Here is a 19,688-nt window from a genome sequence, read left to right as displayed (position 1 = left end):
TGCACACAATTACCCGCTGTAATGTATGCACAAGCATGCAGAGTGCAGTGCAGGGGGCAAGTGTTTGCTTTTTAAGCAAGTCTGTGAGGTCTCGTGAGGTTAGCTTGCTATCAAAGGAATACCTAGGCGAAATCAAAATAAGTTCCCATCTCTCCATCTCTGACTTCCCTTTTCTCTCAGTCTCTCACAGATTAGGAAGGTTTAGAAATTAAGGTTTGGAGTCCCTTCAGGTAGCAGACATGTCATCTCTGTTCTCTCTTCCTCTCCTTTCCTCTCCTCTCCTCTCCTCTCCTCTCCTCTCCTCTCCTCTCCTCTCCTCTCCTCTCTTTCAGATAAAAAGTCTCTAAAAATGTGTTACTGTGGTTGGTTTCTGGTTATTGCTGTGACAATAACTCACTGACTCACTTGATAATGATGTTAAACTGTTTATAGGAGTACAAAGAAAAGGAATGTAGCATTTATTTTCACTTCGGTTCTGCAATGTTTCACTTGTGATCGGAGTTTTTACTGTTTCTCGGATATCATTAAGGAAATAGAGTTGCCACAAAAGAAGTTCCCATTGTACTGTGATTTAGTTTAAATATATACTAGCTCCTTGGCTAAATTAGATTCTTTTTGAGAACGTAGTTAGGGAAATAGATTTCACCCATTGTTAATTTTATCTTTGTCTAAACCCTGATTACTTTCCTTATATAAGTTTTATGTAACCAACGGTGCTTAAAGAGAAAATTGTGTTGTCTAAATGGTGCGACGTAAAAGGAAAGGATCCCAATAATTGAAGTTGTAATTGACAAAGTTTGGTAAAATAAGGTTTTCTTCCCTGGCTGTCTCCCTCTGTGGACCTTTTTGTGGGGTTTTGAGATTCACACCTCCCTCCCTGGCTGTGAAGCCAATTTGTTTTCTCAGATAAAAGTAAATAAGCTGAGCGCAATTTAATTGTGCCCCATTATCCCACCCTCCAGTCACCATGGAAAACAAAACCCACACAATGCTCTACTGAGACCAGACTTTTGGAAAGAATCAAATTAGGATATGCTTGCGTGTGTGTTGAGAGAAAGAGGGAGAAAATAGTCTGTCGGGGTTGGGGGTAGAGAGATTTTTCTGCATGGGAGGACTGCTGATTCCAATATATAAACAAGGACAACTACACACACACAAATCTCAAGTCTTTAGTGACAGTCCACCTCAGCACCCAGCTAACACGCCACGACAGCTGTTCAGCACATCAATGGACCAAATTCCCAGTAAAACACGCAATAACACAAGTCATTGTTTTCAATCAGCAGCCCCTCTTCTGGTTTGGGCCGTCGGTGTGGTGTCTGCAGAGCGGCATAATCTGAGATACAGTCCTCCTGTGAGCATGGAGAAAGGAAGAAGGAAGATCTTTTATTTCTGGAACACACAGAAACCAATTTGTGGGGTTGAAATGATTCTCGTCAATAGCGCCGGCTGCAGCCTTCAAGCTAATTAGAAACTTCAGTGAAACAGCAATAACAAGTTAATTATGTTGCAGGGATATTAAAGTCCTGTATTCCATCACCCTGCTCTCACACCTCCGCTGACGCTCTTCTTTGTAAACAGGCTGCTTGTTCTCTTTTTTAAGATCTCAAGGAAGAGAGCTTTGAACCCACCGCAGTTTTTATTGCATACTGTTAATTAAAGTGTGATCATTTATCTAGTCCTGGTGAGGAGCTGTTTGTTTGTGGGATCATTATGGAGGATTGCTTTTCAATCGTTTTGTGTTCAGCCATGATAAGTTTGACTACGAAAAAAAGAAAAAGGAAAATGAACAGTTTTCCCATGTTGGTCTGAATTGAAGGACAGATTGGTATTTTGAACAGGGGTAACGGTCGATAAACACCACACATAATGAGGATTTTCATGCATTTAGTTTATATGATCAGAGAGAGATTGTTAAAAGATGCTACAGAGGTTAATTTGTTTGAGGCTATCCTTTCAATTATTTGTAGATTATTTCCATTCCACTTCATCCATCTGGAAGCAAAACTTTTTTTAATAAACAGTTTCAAAGACACAAGCTGTGACAATGCTGTAATCCTTGAAATAAAGCTCATCTAGTTGCTGGATCTGCTACAGTTACTTTAATTAATATTTATTGAACTGTCTTTAATTGTGATTCTTTGGGATCATATGAAGGTTTTTTACAGTTCTTTCTGATTACTTAGGCATTATCTTTAAAACTATTACTAACGTTACACACTAACCACAAAGCTTTGCACCAAACCAGCAAAACATTATACATCATAAACATAAGATTACATCATAAAATTGTGTTTTTGCATCATTACAGTACACACAAACCATCATTAGAAAAGGCACATGGAGCAACAGTTACACACTGATAGTATAGTATAGACATGGTAGCTTACATACATGTAGTAAACACACATACACACAGGTATCTAGATGTGTTGTTGTCCCATGGTTGACAACATGGTCAACCACAGTCAGTCTGATTTAATCAGTTATTGTGTTTCTGACCTTCCTCTTCCCCATCCTCTCCTTCCTCTCTATCCTATTTCACCTCTCCATTCTCCTCCTATTCTTTCTTCTTCCCCTGCTCATCCTCCTCTTGCTGGCCTCCAATGTTATGCAATCCAAATGTTTACCTGCAACCTATTTATAGTGTTCAAGCTCTGATTTGTAAGTGAAGTCAGTGTGGAAAAGCAATTAGCAAAATAGTGTAAGCAATGTAGAGACCAGTGTTTACAGTTTGCTGGAAGTTTATTGTTGTATTAAATTACAAACTTGAGTATGAAGCAGTGAGTTGTGTTTACAGGTTTGCAACAAGTGTGTTATAAAATGACAAAATGAGTGTGAAGCAGACAGTGTGTATTGAGTTTGTCACACTTGGTAAATGCATTGGCTGGTTTCAGAGATAGTGCTTCAAGAATCACTGTTAAATCACTGTTGGTGTTTAAGCAGTCAAAAAAAACTGCATTGTAAGCAGAATGAGCTGACATTTTAAAACCACAAGAGGGAGACATTGAGCTTTTGATTATGTTGTACTGTAATTTTATACTGTCTGGCAGTAGTGAATTACCACTGGTTCTTCATCATGTTGTATACTCTGTTTAATGTGCTGATGCAGGTCCTAGACGGGGTGTTAAAAAATTCTGCAGTCAGTACTTTTAGACCCAGCGTCTCATTAAAAATGCAGATGCTGATATAGTATCTCTCCATCTCTCTGTCCCTCTCGCCCTCTGACTCAGTTGGATCATTACCCTCCAGTCAGCTACACCCTCCCAGATGCCTCAGACACAAAGTTCAACCTGGTCAAGACGCTGTTCTTAGGCAAAGTCTTTGGTAAGTATCAATTTTAACTTCTTGATTTTTACACCTTTTGTCACTCAGTGTGAAACATTACTATTTGTTTTGGCTTTTTTTGGTTTGTTTGTTTGTTTGTTTTTATTAATACATTCATTTGATTAACTCATACCACTCAAACCCCACCCTCTCATGGGTCAAATAGTCTCTATAGTATCAAGCTGTAAACTAACTAAGCATCATAAGTGTGTGTGTGTGTACACATATATGACAGTGGTGTCTTATTCTATTCCATTCTATTTTATTTAGCCAAATTCAATGCAAGGGTAAACTTCCTGAGAAAAACATTTAATTTGCAATGTTGTCCTTAACAAATAAATATATAAACAGGAGGGTTTATTTACACAGTATGTCCACTAGAGGACACCAGAGAACTGCAAAGGGAAATTAGTACATTGCATATTGTAATTCCAGCTCCAGCACTCACCAGTAGTGCAAGAAGTACTGAGAGGATCTGTACCAATGCAACAATGTCAAAATACTGCATTACAAGAAAGGTCCTGGATGAAAAATCCTGCTTAAGTAAAAGTACATAAGTATTAACAGCAAAATGTACTTTAAGTAGTGCAGTAAAAGTAGTGGTTTGGTCTTCTTGACTGATATTATTATATATGACATCATTAGATTATTGATACTGAAGCATCAGTGTTAGAGCAGCATGTCATTGTTGTAGCTGCTGGTTGTGGAGCTAGTTTGAACTTCTTTATATACAGTTACTTAGTTTAGTCCAGTAGCTCCTAACTTAGGGGGTGGGTCCCTCCAAAGGGTCACCAGATAAATCTGAGGGGTCATGAGATGATTAATGGGAGAAAAAGAAGGAAAAACAAAGTTCTGATACATAAATCTGTGTTCAGTTTTTTACTTTTTCTCTAATCGTTGATTTTTGGTGAAATTTTGGATCATTTGAACATTAATTGATATAAAACCCATCTGAGAAGTGTGACTACACACTGCTTTTTGTAAGAGGTCAAAAGACGAAAAGGTGGAAACCACTGGTTTCATCTTTAACAATGTGTTGTATTTTAAAAGCTTGTTATATTATCCATTGTGTCAAATCTTCATCTGAAAAGTAACTAAAGCTGTAAAATAAATGTAGTGGAGTAGTCTCTCTGAAATGTGGAGCAGAAGTATAAAGTAGCATCAAATGGAAATACTCAAGTAAAGAAAAAGTACCTTAAGAGTGCTTGTGGAAATGTACTTAGTTACTTTCCACCACTGATAGGCATTCACATTTGTGACTGTGGCTATGCAAATCATCAAATGCCATGTTAAGATGAAAATTATCCCTGACAATTTATCTTTGATAGGCTGGTATTAGACTCCCACAGTGAATTCCCATAATGCTTGACTGGCTTAGAGAACTGACAGACCAAAAGAATCCTAAACCTTTAGTTACGATTAATTTCCGCTTTTATGTGACTATTCAGGTTAGTCAGCCACTATTATATTGACACATTTCTTGTAGAAAACACTGGCAGTTTAGTGCTGACGCTGATTTAAATGTGATTCATGATCTTGTGCAACATTTTTTTTTCCCCCACTGGATTTACCAAGACTGTAGATCTTAACAGAGCCCTAAATCATCTGCCCAAACACTTTAAACTTTGATTACCCTATTACCCTAATTATCCATTCCCAATTACCTTAACCTATTTAAGTTCTCCCAAGTGGTAGCTGTGGTTTATGACTTGATTTTGGTTGGGTTTATTAGCTTGTATAATTACCCATAATGTACCTCTGATGTAGGACCGGATGTCGTTATTTGCATTATGCTGCAGCTTGTTCTGTTGTCTTGTCCTCCTGTCTTTTCCTCCTTCCCTCTTACATCCTTTGTCCTCTACCTCAAGTGCCAAGAAAGTCAGTGAGGTTGAAATAATGGCTGGCTTCATTTACCAGCCAGAACTATCGACTGCTGCACACAACACAAGAATCCCTGGGAATACAACACCTTCCTCTCACACACACACACACACACACACACACAAGCGCGTGCTCATAAACATGCGCACACATAACACAGCCATCCATCTTTGTCTAGCACAGATGTTTTAAGGACACATAGGACAAAGTCACCTAACATGCCAAAGCAGCATGTCAGTACTAACTCAATCAACTATACAGCCTCACACTTCAATAAACTCAATATGCTGAAATGTTAAGTCTATGGCATTGTAGTAAACTTCATGACAGAATAATACATATAGACAGAGTAAGCAAAAAAAATAGATTGGAAGAGAAACAGGAAAACAGAAGGATGACAGGAATATTGTATTAGGAAAGACAGAGAAGAAGAGGAAACAAAGCCGTCATCTCGTCAGATCTGTTCCAGTTCTGCGTCGGGACCGCAGAGACAAGAGAAGCTGTCAGACAGCTGAGCTATCAGATTCTCTATTTCTGGGAGACAGAGACTCTGTGTTTGGTGTAGCGCACACAAACACACACGCTGATCAGAGCGATGTCTCCTCTATCACCTCACAGTCTACTGATTGTGGGATGGCTGGAATAAAGAGAGCAGGAATCAACGGAGCTAGACATTAAACAACAGATAGATAAACACATGGATATTCAAACTATAGCCCTACACAATGGATTTTTAGGCTTAACATTTGAGCAGTGAAAAAATATGATTACAATATACTTGCCAATATTCTTTTTTTACATAAAGGAACACATAACATTACAAATATTTTTTAAAAGAGTAAAAAATGTAAATATTTCTAATAAAATAAAAATAATATCCTCACTGTATATTAGTGTATCTTTCAACTAATTACTTAAATATTCTTGTGGTGCTGCTCATTAAAAAGTCATTTTAAATACCACATTAATGTTCTGAGAATAAATGTCAAGTTTTTCTGGGGGGGGTTTTTTGTTTGTTGGTTTTTTTGCCTATGTCAATTTAGACTGACATTCTTAAAGGACCAGTACATAAGATTTAGTGGCATCTAGTGGTGAAGTTGCATATTGCAACCGACTGAATTCCCCCTCCTCTCACCCTTAAGCTTGATTTATACAGTACTTCATGTCGATGGCGTAGCTACATGTAGCTCTCTGTGTCGACGCAGACCCCTACGCCGTAGCCTGACATGCACCTCCAAAAAATCCTAACTACGCGTCACGGCAACGCGGACCGCAAGGGCTGTGATTGGTCCGCTCAAAACGTCAGTTCCTCCGGCAGTTGCTTTTTCCTGTCTTTCTTCCTGCAACACTGCCATTGTTATTAATAATGAACAAAAAGTATGTGTGTGTGTGTATATATATATATATATATATATATATATATTGAGACATCCAGCAGTGATGTTTCAAGGGTTAGGATTAGTGCTCACATGATATGCATGCCAAATATATACGTATAATGTATGTATGAATATATATATATATATATATATATATATATATTGAGCGCTTCTAAAAAGCAGATGACCTACGCTCAACTATACCTAAACCATTATGTAGCCACAATGGTTTAGTCAATGCTGCTTATGTGCTAAACATGCTGCTCTGGTTAGGTTTGTTCCAATCAGTGGTGCTTTGTCTGTAGTGGCACTTTACAATCGTCACGGCCTCAGAGCATATGAGAGCCTCCTGTGTAGTCACTTGCGGCTGACAACCTAAACATTCTGCTAATGCTACACTTTCTGTCTAGACACAGGGTCAGAATGTCCAGTCTTGATTAAAAGCTCTGCTTTTGCTGTCTACTTTTTTCTCTTTAAAACACTTGACTCTTGTCACGCTCTGGTCTCTCCATTTGGCAGAGTTCTGAAGCGCCACCTTGCCCCTGCACAGAGCAGAGCAGCTCACTGATGGCTGGTGTATTCAGTATTTATTAATAATAAATGTATTGCATATCCAAATTGCAACCGATTTGATAAGACACTCCCTTTTTTCTTCAGCAATGCACCCACAAAGTGTGAAGTCCATCAAATAAATAGTTCAAGAGACGCACAAAGTACAAACATACATACATACAAACAGAGATTCCTTTCTTAATATAGAGAGACTATATTATCAATATGTTATGATAAAAATTGATACCAAATGAGTAGCTTGTGAGTATTGAAGTATCGGCATTGTATAAATCTGCCCATCCATAGTAGAAACATGTCAGGCTCAAGGAACCTGCTCCTTAAGTAGATATAAAGGGTTCATTTTAAACTAACAAAAACACAATGATTCTTATTTGCATGTGATAATACACTAATTAAAACATATTTGTGAATTTCATAGTACATTTCCACCAAGTCAGCTCTGTTAGATGCCACTAAACTCTGCCTTTTAACTGTAAAACTTCAACTTTTACATTTTACTATCTACACTTGCTCACGAGTTAAAGTTTAATAAGGTTAGTCATTGAAAGACTCCAACAATACGGCAAACTCGCACCTGCTTCTACAACATTCAATGTTTAAAAAAAGGGGGAAAAAATCTGTTTTAAGATTTGTATTATAAATTCTAAGTTTTGCAGCTTCTAGGATACTGATAAAGCACTGCAGTAAAAAGATCAGAGACTGCTATTATACCTACTCAGCACCTCTAATCTACACTGGGATCTGTTTTATTCCTGAATAAACAAAATATCCTGTATAAAAAAACAAAAACAAAACGGCTGACTAAGCAGAGTTTCACTATAGTTTTAGGGAACAAAACAGATGAGTATTTATGTTACCATGTTTAATGCTCATTGTTCAGCCTGTTTTGTTGGAGCTGGCGGTGTGGATATCTCAGGTACAGGGTCATGAGATTTACAGTGTTTGCTGCCAAGAGTAATTGTGCTAAAGTGTTATTGATCATGAAGCATGAGGATGATTCAGCGCATGCTATACTGCTGCTGAAACCACGGTAGCCTGATCCTTGGTGTAACAGTATGCAGTGTGTATGTGAAGGTAACTGTATCCTTACATCTGTGCTTAACAACGGGGCGTGTGTGTGTGTGTGTGTGTGTGTGTGTGTGTGTGTGTGTGTGTGTGTGTGTGTGTGTGTGTGTGTGTGTGTGTGTGTGTGTGTGTGTGTGTGTTGATGTATTGCGGATGGGTCTGTCCTCCTTGGATCTCTGCATCCCAGCAGAATAGATGGGAGGGGGACAGGGGGGGTGAGTCATACATCAGCCAGAGCAGCAGGCACGCTCCCGATCCAGTCCTCATTGCTACAAATCTCTGTGTGAGTTTGGTGTGTATGTGTGTAGACTGGCTGTGTGTCCATCTAAGGGAATAGACTCAAAGCCAAAGGCAGAGAGAGAGTGAGAAAAATAGTGACACCGTGAAAGTGCTATTAGAGACAGATGATTGTAGCCCTGAGGGTTGGTTGTAAAGGACATGTACATCAGTGCCACACTGAAATTCTGATTTCTCAATTTTTTTCCCCCTAGCCTCTCTCGTCCTGTTAACTCTGTCCACACATATTTAACACATCGCTCCCTGTGGGTGCTGGCAATTATTTTACGCAGGCTTTAAGTCATGCTGACATTTCAAGGTGTAATAGCTTTATTGTGAGGAATTCTGAGGTGTAATAGTTGTTATTTCCATTTCAGAGGACTCTTCTATGTATTGTCTTTTTCATGGGTTTTTGCTTTGAATTGGCATTTTGTTCAGAAAAACCAGTAATTGACCCTTCAGGAGTCTTTTTGCCCTGAGGTATGACATCAATTAACTGCCTTTTTTGTAAAGAATAATGTAAACTTAAAGTGCATACCTAAACTGCAAGTACAACTGCATAATTACTGTAGTGGATTTACAAAACAACACAAACCAACAGAAGTGAAGATTATACCCTGTTTTAACAACCATAACTGTCAGCCATCTGTCTGTGCAAGTTAAATCTATCCAGCAGATAAGGAGTGAATATCATCACTGTATGTCTAGATCTATCCACTGTGCATTTTATCCCTCTGTGCCAATCCATCTGTTAACACACCATCTTGAAGATCAAGATTAATTCAACTTTGTCACTTGAAAAGTCATGCTGAGTGTAAATCTGTGAAAAAGCAGGGGAGCACAGGGTATTTTTTAAGGATAGTTTTGATTTTTGTAATATATATTTAAACCTTGGCATATTTAACATGAGCACAGACAAAGGCTGTGGAAAAGTTGTGTGGAAAAAGATTAGAAAGATAAAAACATTCCTCTACTTTCTCAAATAAGTATTTTCTGCATAGATTATGTGTCATTTGCAATAATTAAGAAAAAAATAAGAACATTCACTTTTCAATTGATTCCTGGACATGATTAAGAGCACGTTTGCTTATGGACACTTTTTAAAGCTGAACATGAACATTGTTTAAAATGTACAGTATACCGTGGAAGGTCAACATTTAGTTGGTAAAAGGACCATACCAGCAGTTTGGCATAAGTAATTTAAAAATTAATCAGCAGGACTGCAATCCAATTAAACGGCTTGTTAATTCACAAACATTTTACCCTTCTTCATCCAAGAAACTGCCAGCAGATGCTACTTTGCATGCTCAGAAAAGCTGAAAACATCAGTGCCTTAATAAATTATTGAACTGGACTGCTGTCCTGCTGAGGATGATTTTTTTTTTTTTTTTTTTGAGGTTGGTTTCTGTTTTTAGGATTCAGCAGCCAGCCATACACAGTGAAGCTGAACTAATTAAGCACAAGTCACGTATACTTAACTTTACATACTGCTGACCATTTTCCAAAGTCTGACATGATGAAGTTCAATAAATTCGCTCTTGTCTTTTGTGTTTTGACCTTTGAGATCAGAGCTGCCATACGTCCCGACTCTGATTAAAGCACTGATGAACCCGGCTGTCAGATGATAACACAGAGCTGTTTCACTCTCTTATCTTTTCAAGCATTGTGTCTGTTTGCTAATTCTATAATCTCTCAAGACAAGATGCTCATACATATACGTGCCCATCGCTTTGAGTGTGTGTGTCTGTCTGTGTATGTGTGTGTGTGTGTGTAAGGATGACATCATGCCACCCTTCCCGCCTATCACCAGTAGTTGCACTTTACTCTATTGAGTCCCGATCCATGTGGGTGCTGCTCCAGGACCCAGGTTTTCTCCAGCTGCTGCGTCTGAGTGGGGGTGGGACTGCACTGCAGCGAGAGAGAGGGATAGAGGGAGGTAGAGGCAGACAGATAGAGAGAGACAGAGCTTGCCAATGTGCCACGGTGTTAAGAGATCCAAATAGCAGAGAGGAAGAACGAGTGGAGAGGACTGTCTCACAAACTGTATACAGACACTGACGCAAACTCCACATAGGTAACTACAGTTGTGTGTGTATGTGTATGCGTGTGTGTGTCTGTGTCTGTGTCTGTGTGTGTTTCTGGGTGATCATCTGTATGTGCTGTCATACTGTATGTGCAGAAGTGTGCCATGGTTTAAGTAATTCATTGTCAGCCAGTCTAACCTAAGATGTCAATTAAATGTGTGGTAAGGAATTTGTGTATTTCATGATTTCCCTCATCAATATATAGCAAGCCAAATGTTTGATGCTTTTCAATTTTAAAGGCAGTCCTCCCTCTGGATTAATTCGATTTCAGGCAAATTACACAGAACCCTGGTGTGAGTCAGAGAGGGAAAATGAGCCATCATAACCATATTAATTATATCACTGGTCTGCTTGTTGCTGCGTCTGTTATGTCTGTGTCTTAGCATCTGTGCCACCTGACATCCTGGTTGAGGAGGTTGGGCAGCATTGACGGATACACCTGTGTAGGATGTGGTCAATGTGTTTTAACCACAGGTTTTTTTTCTAAAATTAGTCAGGTGTCTACTTCAGCTTTTATCTCTCTGTCATTTCACTCCACCTCCACCTTGCTTTCCTAATTAATCACCCCATCCACGTTGTACCCCATCTGGCAGTCTTATCATTCACCACAGTTGATATCAGTTTGGTTTAATTTAATATGTTTTTTGAAGAGTCTTAGCAGCACTTTAGAGAAGATCACAACCAAACTGCACAAGAGCCAAAAATCAAAGAAGAAATGGTCAGTTTGTACTTTTTGTACTTTTACTATTAAACTTCGCATTAGACATAAATATAGACCATTTTCTGTTCAGCTGTATGAGACAACAAGAAAACCCTTTAGTACCAATCTTTTTCAAGAAGGAAAAATGAATTAGAAAATATGTACAAAACAGAAATAAAACACGCATATCACCTTGAGGAGAATATTCAGAGCATTAAGAACACACTCATTTTTTTATATTTTTGTCTGTTTTCCTTTATCACTTTATTTCTACTGCTTTGATATTGCTGCTGGCTAAATATTTGATTTGGTAATACAAAGGGAGTGGTGGGCGGTGGGCACATTAATATTCTTTTGGTGTGTCTCATATTTTCATTAACACTCCCTTTCTTTTTCCTTCTCTCGCTCCCTGCATCAGCTTCCATTTGTTGCCATGGCAACACTGTTTGATCTCCTCTACCCTGCCCCTCCATTTGAGCACCCCTCTTGTCACCCCATTTTGTTCCCACTTTTTTTTTTTTTTACATCCACTCTTCAGAGACACTCTATCTCTTTTCTCCTCCTCCTCTCCTGTCATGTCTCTCACCTTTACCCTACCCCACCGCCCGAGCCCCCTTTTTGGAAAGGCAGCCACACCCTCCCTCTCTGGTTCCATCTTCTCGTCTTTTCTCTGTCCCTGACCCACTTCTTTTTGTCTCCCCTACAGGCAGTTCACCCCCCCCCCCCCCCTCATACCCTACCTACCCATTTTCCTCACACCAGACCTTTCCTCACAGCTTTATGTGCTTTCACACCTTTTGAATTATTCATGTGATGTCATCAGTCACCCTGGTGACACAGGGTACAATCCTCTGATCAACATGCTGACCTTGTTGTTGTTATGACAATGTGTGTGTGTGTGTGTGTGTGTGTGTGTGTGTGTGTGTGTGTGTGTGTGTGTGTGTGTGTGTGTGTGTGTGTGTGTCTGCTTGCAAAAAGTGGAGTCACATGTGGTATGTAGTACAAATCAATTGCTCAACCACACTGTGATCATTTGTGATGGTTCATTTCATTATTGCAATCTCAAGCCAGACGGATTAGTCTTTGCTCAGTTTTTATCATGATTAGTGTGTGGAATCCTGATGGCTTGAGTGTGTATTTGCCCATGTTTTATTGATTAGTCTGGGAAGCCTCTTTGGAGCAAAGGACAGGCCAAAAGAAGGGATTACAAGCAATAAGACGTGTGTCATGTCTGTATGTCATAACTAGCTTTGACAAGGTGATATTAATTATTAATATTCATATATTATGTCTAATGTTATTAAACCAACATTAGACATCACATTGATAAGCAGAATGTTTTTATGTATCTCCAAACATGTCTGGATGAGATTTTTAAGCACGAGGTGTGAAGAAAATATTCTTAAAAGTTGTCAAATAAGAACTTACTCTGGAAAGCTTTTAATAATAATCAAATGCAGTCTGAACATTCACAGCTTTATGAAGGTAATATATATTTTACTGAATCACATTAGATAGTGCAGGCGTTTGTACAGTTGTGTCTGCCTCTTGCTGTTCTCTGTTAGTACAAAATTTGTTCCCATTAAAACCACTGAGGCCTCTTATCAGTGACAACCCAGCTCTCAGTCCATATTAAATGGGTGATGTTCATGAGTAACGAGTGTGTTATTTTAGCAGGGAACACGCTGCTTTCTAAAGAACGCTCTCTTGTGAAATCACTGGCCCCAAAAAATTTGAAACAAGGAAGGCTTGTCGGCTATTTACTCTTCACCAGCATTGTATGCTAAGCAGGCTGTTATACTCTCTACAGACAGCCTATTAGTATTCACAACCAGGCCTCTGCAGTGATCAACACATGTTCAGGGATACAGGAGAGAGAAGACCTGTATTCATATTCATATTCAGTATTCATATGGATGTTGTTATCAATATTCTGCTCACTGTGCTTACTGTAACACTGTGAGGCACTTATATATCTCTCTCTCTCACTCTCCATCCACTGATTCTGTACACCCCCACGCATATGCAAATTCACACACACACGCATAGACCCCATCCACACCGTTCTCAAGGTGTGAAGTGATTGATAGCAGATACATTTGTCTCTTCCCCTGCAGAAAGGGCTGACCAATGCCTCATCAAGCAGGTGATGCTGAGCAACATTTGAGCTTTTTTGCATACACACACAAATGCAGATGCAGTGTATACACACAATGTATGTGTCTGTAGGAGGTCTGGTCAAGTGGCAAATACGTAGACGACTCAGATCGCTCTGAGCTCTGTTCCTGGCAGCACAATCAATAGTGTACCAACGTACACAAACACACTCTCAAATACACACTCATACTTGTATTGGTCCCATCAAAATGAAATAAAGAGAGAGAATTACATTATAAGCCCCTTCCAGATACATCATCAAACATAACGTGATTCATTTAGTGAACACACATACACACACACACACACACACACACACACACACACAGCAGTAGTCTTCCCTTGTTCATATTTTTGCTGCAGGATTGTCCAACAGTTCCTTCTGGGTGTGGTGCAGTCATGCAGCAGCAGAGCACCCATGCATGTAAAAACATGAAACCTGGTTCTATATGTACACACAGCCAGAGTTCGTGTGAGAAACTAAGATATTTTGCAGCTCTGTGAAAGTGTTGAAGATAGTTTGGCTGTTTTGAAATCAGTCCAAGTTAGTGTCAGGGTGGATCGTGTCTGTTCTATGCAGCATTTACATCTTTACTAAACTGTAGGTGTTGAAGAGATTTTTTTTTTTCATCATTTTATTTGCTGCATGCAGTATCTTCTCTGCAGTTATGTGAGTGTGGGCACAATGTACATGATCAGCTGTATTTAAGCAGTATTTTGATGATTGTTGTGATGATTAACATGAGCTTACCCGAGTCAGTCACTGTTTGAATACACCGAATGACGTCACTGAGTGGATTTAACTCTTTCACATTGTTTTTTTTATGAATACCTCTGGCCACATCTGCTCTGGGAGAGTAAAAAAACTCTGAAGTTGACAAGTTTCAACTCTTAATACATGCCAATAAAAAAAATAAAAGAAATCAATATTCATCAACACCTGAAATACTGCTGCAGGTAACCTACAAAGGACCAGTCACTCTGAGCTCAGTGGGCCAGCTGCTTTTCAGGTGCTACATAACTGAATAGTGTGTGCTGAAGTCATTCTTTTCGAATCATCAAGAGAGATGGAAGTAAAAGGAGCCGAATAGGCAGAGATGGAAAAGGCACAAATTGCTGCTTTTGAACATGCACACTTGAAAAATCTTTGGACTGCCATGGCAATAAGTGAATCTTTGGAAAATCAATCACTCTCCAAATTGTGTTTTTTATCACAGCTTCATATTGGTATTTGATATTGGTTACATCTACCAGTAATGACCTTGCATGTACTTGAATCATCCTTATGCACATACAAAAGCCCAATAAAGAATTAATAAGTTTGTGACTGCAGCTCAAATGAGAAAAAATAGCAAAATTAATTGATTGAAACCATATACTGAATACACACATTATAGAAATCTAATCTTCATGAGACAGAGGTGAGGGTGTTAAATCATTATTCATTGTATAATTTGACATTAGTTCTTTGTATTCTTGCTCCCTCCTCATCTTCTCTTCTTCTTTCTCTATTCTCTCCTTGTATGTGAGGATTCATATTCTCACTTTTGCAGAGTATTGCATTACTGTGTCTGTGCATCAGCAAAGTTTGTGCCTACCAGTATTTGTGTGATAAGCTTGATTTGTGAGTGTGTGCTTACTATGAGTGTACATAGCTGTTTATGAATTCAGAGAAAGTGTTTTGTGTGTTTATGTTCTGAACTGAAAGTGCTATTGTATTTGGTTTTCTCTTTTAAAAACCACTGTGGTCAGCGTTTAGGATTTGGGTTTCTCTGCACTCTCTCTCTCTTCTCTGATAATCAATACATTTTATGGGCATGGATCCACATAAGTTAACATCCAATGAGACTTGTTTTGACATTCTAATAAAATAATAACATGATTAGCCCATTAAAATGATCCAATGATCCCAGCTTCTCTCTATCTTTGCATCTCTCTCCAGAAACTGGGCAGGTAGACCCAGTGGTCATAGAGAACAATACCCCAGGCTTCGTCGGGTGCCTGTCACGGGTGCAGTTTAACGGAGTTGCCCCCCTGAAGTCTGCACTAAGAACTGCTGCACAGGCACAAGGCACACCAGCAGCCGGTCAGCCAGACAGACAGCCTGCAGCCACATTGCCGGTGTCTTACCAGGGTAAACTGGTAGAGTCCAACTGCGGGGCATCACCTCTCACCATCCCACCAATGTCTGCCGCAACAGATCCCTGGCATCTGGACAACACAGGTGAGGATAACCCCAAATACACTGAAAACTTTACTGTCAGTCACTAGAGTGAAAGAAGACTCTACAATTTGCTGTTGCAAAGCCAACTTGTAGTATCTTGAAAACTTCAGCCCTTCAATGTTAGGTATTTGATCATGAATCACGTTATTTAATTAGAAATTTTATTTGATCTGATGAAGGCCTTAGATGAAAGATCAAACAGTCACTATTACAGTTCACCCTGTGGAGCCATATAATTTAGTACAGTAGATACATACTGTACTAAATTATATGGCTATCCATCCAATAGTTGTTGAGAGATTTCAGTCTAGACTGAGGCTAAAAGCAAATGTCAAACTCAGATCAAACAAACTCAACAAACAGATAAACAAATGAGCTTTGTATAATCTACAGTGTGACCTTTACATAGTATATGTATTTGCATGTTCATTCCACACATAACTCTGAAATTCAAATTTTGTCTGACTGTGCTACTGTCAGCACCACACCATCTAACACACTGAATGTGAAACCTTCATACAAATTATTTAGCAGTATGTAACAACTTCCCACAGTTACTACACACAGTTTAAATCTGCAAGTGAAATCATTTTATTTTGAATCAACTCAAGGTGATCAAGGGTTGATTAAGTACATATACACAAACATGGTAATCAATTCGCTAATGCTTACAGACCAGATCCACTCTGGACATGTATGCTTGCTTGTCTGTGAAAACACGTACACACACATACACGCTCAGACCTGACTACTGTTGTGTCTAATGTTACATTCCTCAGCAGCTTGTTTCAGTGCGTCATTATTCTGGATGCATTGGTTTTCCTCAGGCTTGGTGCCAATTTTTTCCTTTGGGAATGTTGAGCTATCTGAGATCGATCCTAGTCCATTGATCTTGACTCTAGGTCCAAACTCACAGTCAGCTCTCCTCCATCTTTCAGCTGAAACGATCAGTATTTATTTTGCTTTACATTTTCTATAGATAGATCTAATCTATAATGCATCCAACCTTTCTTCCATCCCTCACTTATAATGACCTTTGTCTAATCTCCTCTCTTCTCCTCTCCTCTCCTCTCCTCTCCTCTCCTCTCCTCTCCTCTCCTCTCCTCTCCTCTCCTCTCCTCTCCTCTCCTCTCATCTCCTCTCATCTCCTCTCATCTCCTCTCATCTCCTCTCCTCTCCTCTCCTCTGCAGCTGACAGACTGTAATGAGTCTTGCTCTCTTGCCCTCCATTGCTTCCCATTTTTAACTACTTTCCTCCTTTCCTCCGCCTCTTCTTCTTCTTACTCATGTTCTTTAGTTCCCAGGAGAATTATAGGTAATGCTATCAGCAGCAGAAATAGCTGACAGCTCACCACACAGTGCTCCAGTTTGCATGCGTATGTGTATATGATTTTTTTGCATGCAGTAGAGCCCATGTACATGCACCTCAATAGGAATTACTGTCAAAAATAAGAAATCGATTGAGAGAGCAAACTGATTTCCTTTATCTCCCACCACTTCCTCCACTCATCTGTCTTTTCTCTCATTTGCCCAGCACTTCTGTCCAGTCAGAGACAATCAGAGCCATCTAGATGATTGCTTCTTACACAGAGTGGATGAGCAGAAGTAGCAGCTGTTAACCTTAACTTTAATCTCATCCTGTCACAGATTTGTAATTAAATACACGAAACAATACAGCAATAAACTCAACTAGTCATCTCCTCAGGGTGCTTAGCATATTTGACAGTCTGATGTACACTGATCAGCCATAACATTAAAACCACCTGCCTAATACTGTGCAGGTCCTCTTCATGCCACCAAAACAGCTCCCTCCTGTCGTGGCAAGGACTCCAAAAGACCTCTGAAGGCGTTCTCTGGTATCGGGCACCAAGACATTAGCAGCTGATCATTTAAGCCCTGTAAAATGTGAGGTTGGGTCTCCATGGATAGGATTTGTTTTTCCAGCACACCCCACAGATGCTTAATCGGATTGAGATATGGGGAATGTGGAAGCTAAAGAAACACCTTGAACTCTTTCTTTATGTTGCTCAGAGGCAGGGTGCATTATCCTGCTGAAAGAGACCAATGCCCTCAGAGAATACAATTGCCATGAAGCATTGTACCTGTTCTGCAACATTGTCAAAGTAACATCTGCATGAATGCCAGGACCGAAGCAGAGTATTGTTCAGAGCAGAACATTGCATCAGACCGCCAAGGGGCCACATGGATGCTCTGACCCTGACATCTAGCCATCACACCCTTTGTCAAAGTTGCGTTGATCCTTACACTTGGCCTTTTTTACTCTTTCCAACACATCAACTTTAAGAACTGAGTGTTTACTTGCTGCCCAATGTATCCCAGCCCTTAACAGGTGTCACTTTAATAAGATAATCAATGTTATTCACTTCGAACGCTTTTAATGTTTTGACTTATCTGTGTTCATATCATATAGTGAAGCTGGAGCCAATCTAGCATATACTTCCATTAGTACTGTGAGCTGTTTTTCTCTCCAGTGTCACAAAGAGAAACTTTGTAGTTATAATTCAGCATTAATTAAGCCTGAAACCATGTGACATTTGACTCATGAAAAAGAAAAAGACCAAGGGCCATATTTTTCTGCTGGTGCACAACAGCACTCTGGCATGTTGATATTATCCTGACCTTGAAATGTACTTTGCCCATCTGTGTTGTATTTTTAGGTTTAGAGATTGGTCTGATGTAGCCATTGTTTGTTAATATAAATGTATGGTTTAAATTTATCTTTTTCAACTGGTCTATTTTTCTTTCTTTTGTCTCTGTTCAGATGCAGAGTTCCCCTTCAATGAGGAGAGAGTGATTCCTGATGGAGTCAACAGGGACTCAGCCATCATTGGAGGTACAAAATGTTGTCAGAACATCTGTGAAAGCATTTTTTGTTAGATTTAAATAAAAAATGTCTATATTATGGGCTAAAAAAAATAACATGAAAATGTGTTCATGAGTCAACGTAGCACATTGTAGTGTTATGTTGAAAAGAAAAGCTGCTATGCTTACATGTCAGAAGATATTTGGGTCATCAGGTTGGTTAGGCGGTATGAAGCGTAGACTCTAATATATGTCACTGTCAAACCATCAGCCTCACAGTTAGCGGTGGTGTTTTATTTCTGACTGTCTGATGAAATACAGCTAACTAAATAAAAACCAAGTACATACACTTACAAGGTTATTCAGTTAATAAGAGACGACACTGTGGCCACTGAAACCATGCTCCAAAGTAGTTTTTTGGTTGTTTCGTCAAAGTTAAGCAGTGATTAAAAGTAACTGATGTCTGTCTCCTCTGCAGGTATCATTGCAGTGGTGATTTTCACCATCTTATGTACTCTGGTGTTCCTGATCCGCTACATGTTCCGTCACAAAGGCACCTACCACACCAATGAGGCCAAGGGCAGCGGGGAGTCTGCTGGAGAATCGGCGGACACAGCCATCATCGGCACGGACAACCCAGAAACCATTGATGAATCAAAGAAGGAATGGTTCATCTAACAGCCAATGGAAGGACTTTGAGGGAGAAAGTGATTCGTCTGGCCACAGGTTGCCACAGAGATGAAGGAGGTTTTATTCAATGACCAATCGCGGGAGAGGAAAGAGATGAGGAAAGGCCTTTCGATAGGACAATAATCTCCCAGAGAGGGCAGGGATGTGGGGAAAGACGTGTACAAAATCTTTTTTGTTTGTTTGTTTGTTTTTGTTTTTTTATATATCCAGAGTATTAGAAAGAGAAGAGAGACAGTTATTCAGTGGAGCACGGCTATAAGAGACTGTACATGTATATACTAACCGGCTTGTCCTTCTTTGTATCGTGCTTGGGAGTTTTCAGGAGTCCTTTGAATACTGTATATGACAAATAATTATACTTACTGGGTCGTGTGATAGCACAAGTTTATTCAGTCTCTGTTACATTTTGATTTTATTTTTTAACAAAAATTATATCAAAATTGATCAAATCGACATGCCAAACCCTTTTTTTAATTTATCATATCCATCGAATAATATGCTACTTATAT

General features: G+C 39.3%; 1 protein-coding gene across 1 annotated transcript in view; it reads left to right on the top strand.

Annotated features, from left to right (window-relative positions):
* cntnap2a (contactin associated protein 2a) overlaps window positions 1–19,167 on the top strand; it is a 321,999-nt gene extending 302,832 nt beyond the window's left edge. Inside the window, exons 24-27 of the mRNA XM_053342332.1 lie at window positions 3,234–3,327; window positions 15,385–15,666; window positions 18,449–18,520; window positions 18,968–19,167. Coding sequence (XP_053198307.1) covers window positions 3,234–3,327; window positions 15,385–15,666; window positions 18,449–18,520; window positions 18,968–19,167 — 648 coding nt within the window. The remainder of the gene's footprint in view (window positions 1–3,233; window positions 3,328–15,384; window positions 15,667–18,448; window positions 18,521–18,967) is intronic.
* Window positions 19,168–19,688: the final 521 nt, after the last annotated feature.

This window comes from Scomber japonicus, chromosome 21 (genome assembly GCF_027409825.1).
Source record: "Scomber japonicus isolate fScoJap1 chromosome 21, fScoJap1.pri, whole genome shotgun sequence".
Lineage (NCBI taxonomy): Eukaryota > Metazoa > Chordata > Actinopteri > Scombriformes > Scombridae > Scomber > Scomber japonicus.
Note: the sequence above shows the minus strand (reverse complement) of the source record. Positions and strands in the feature narration are given on the sequence as shown.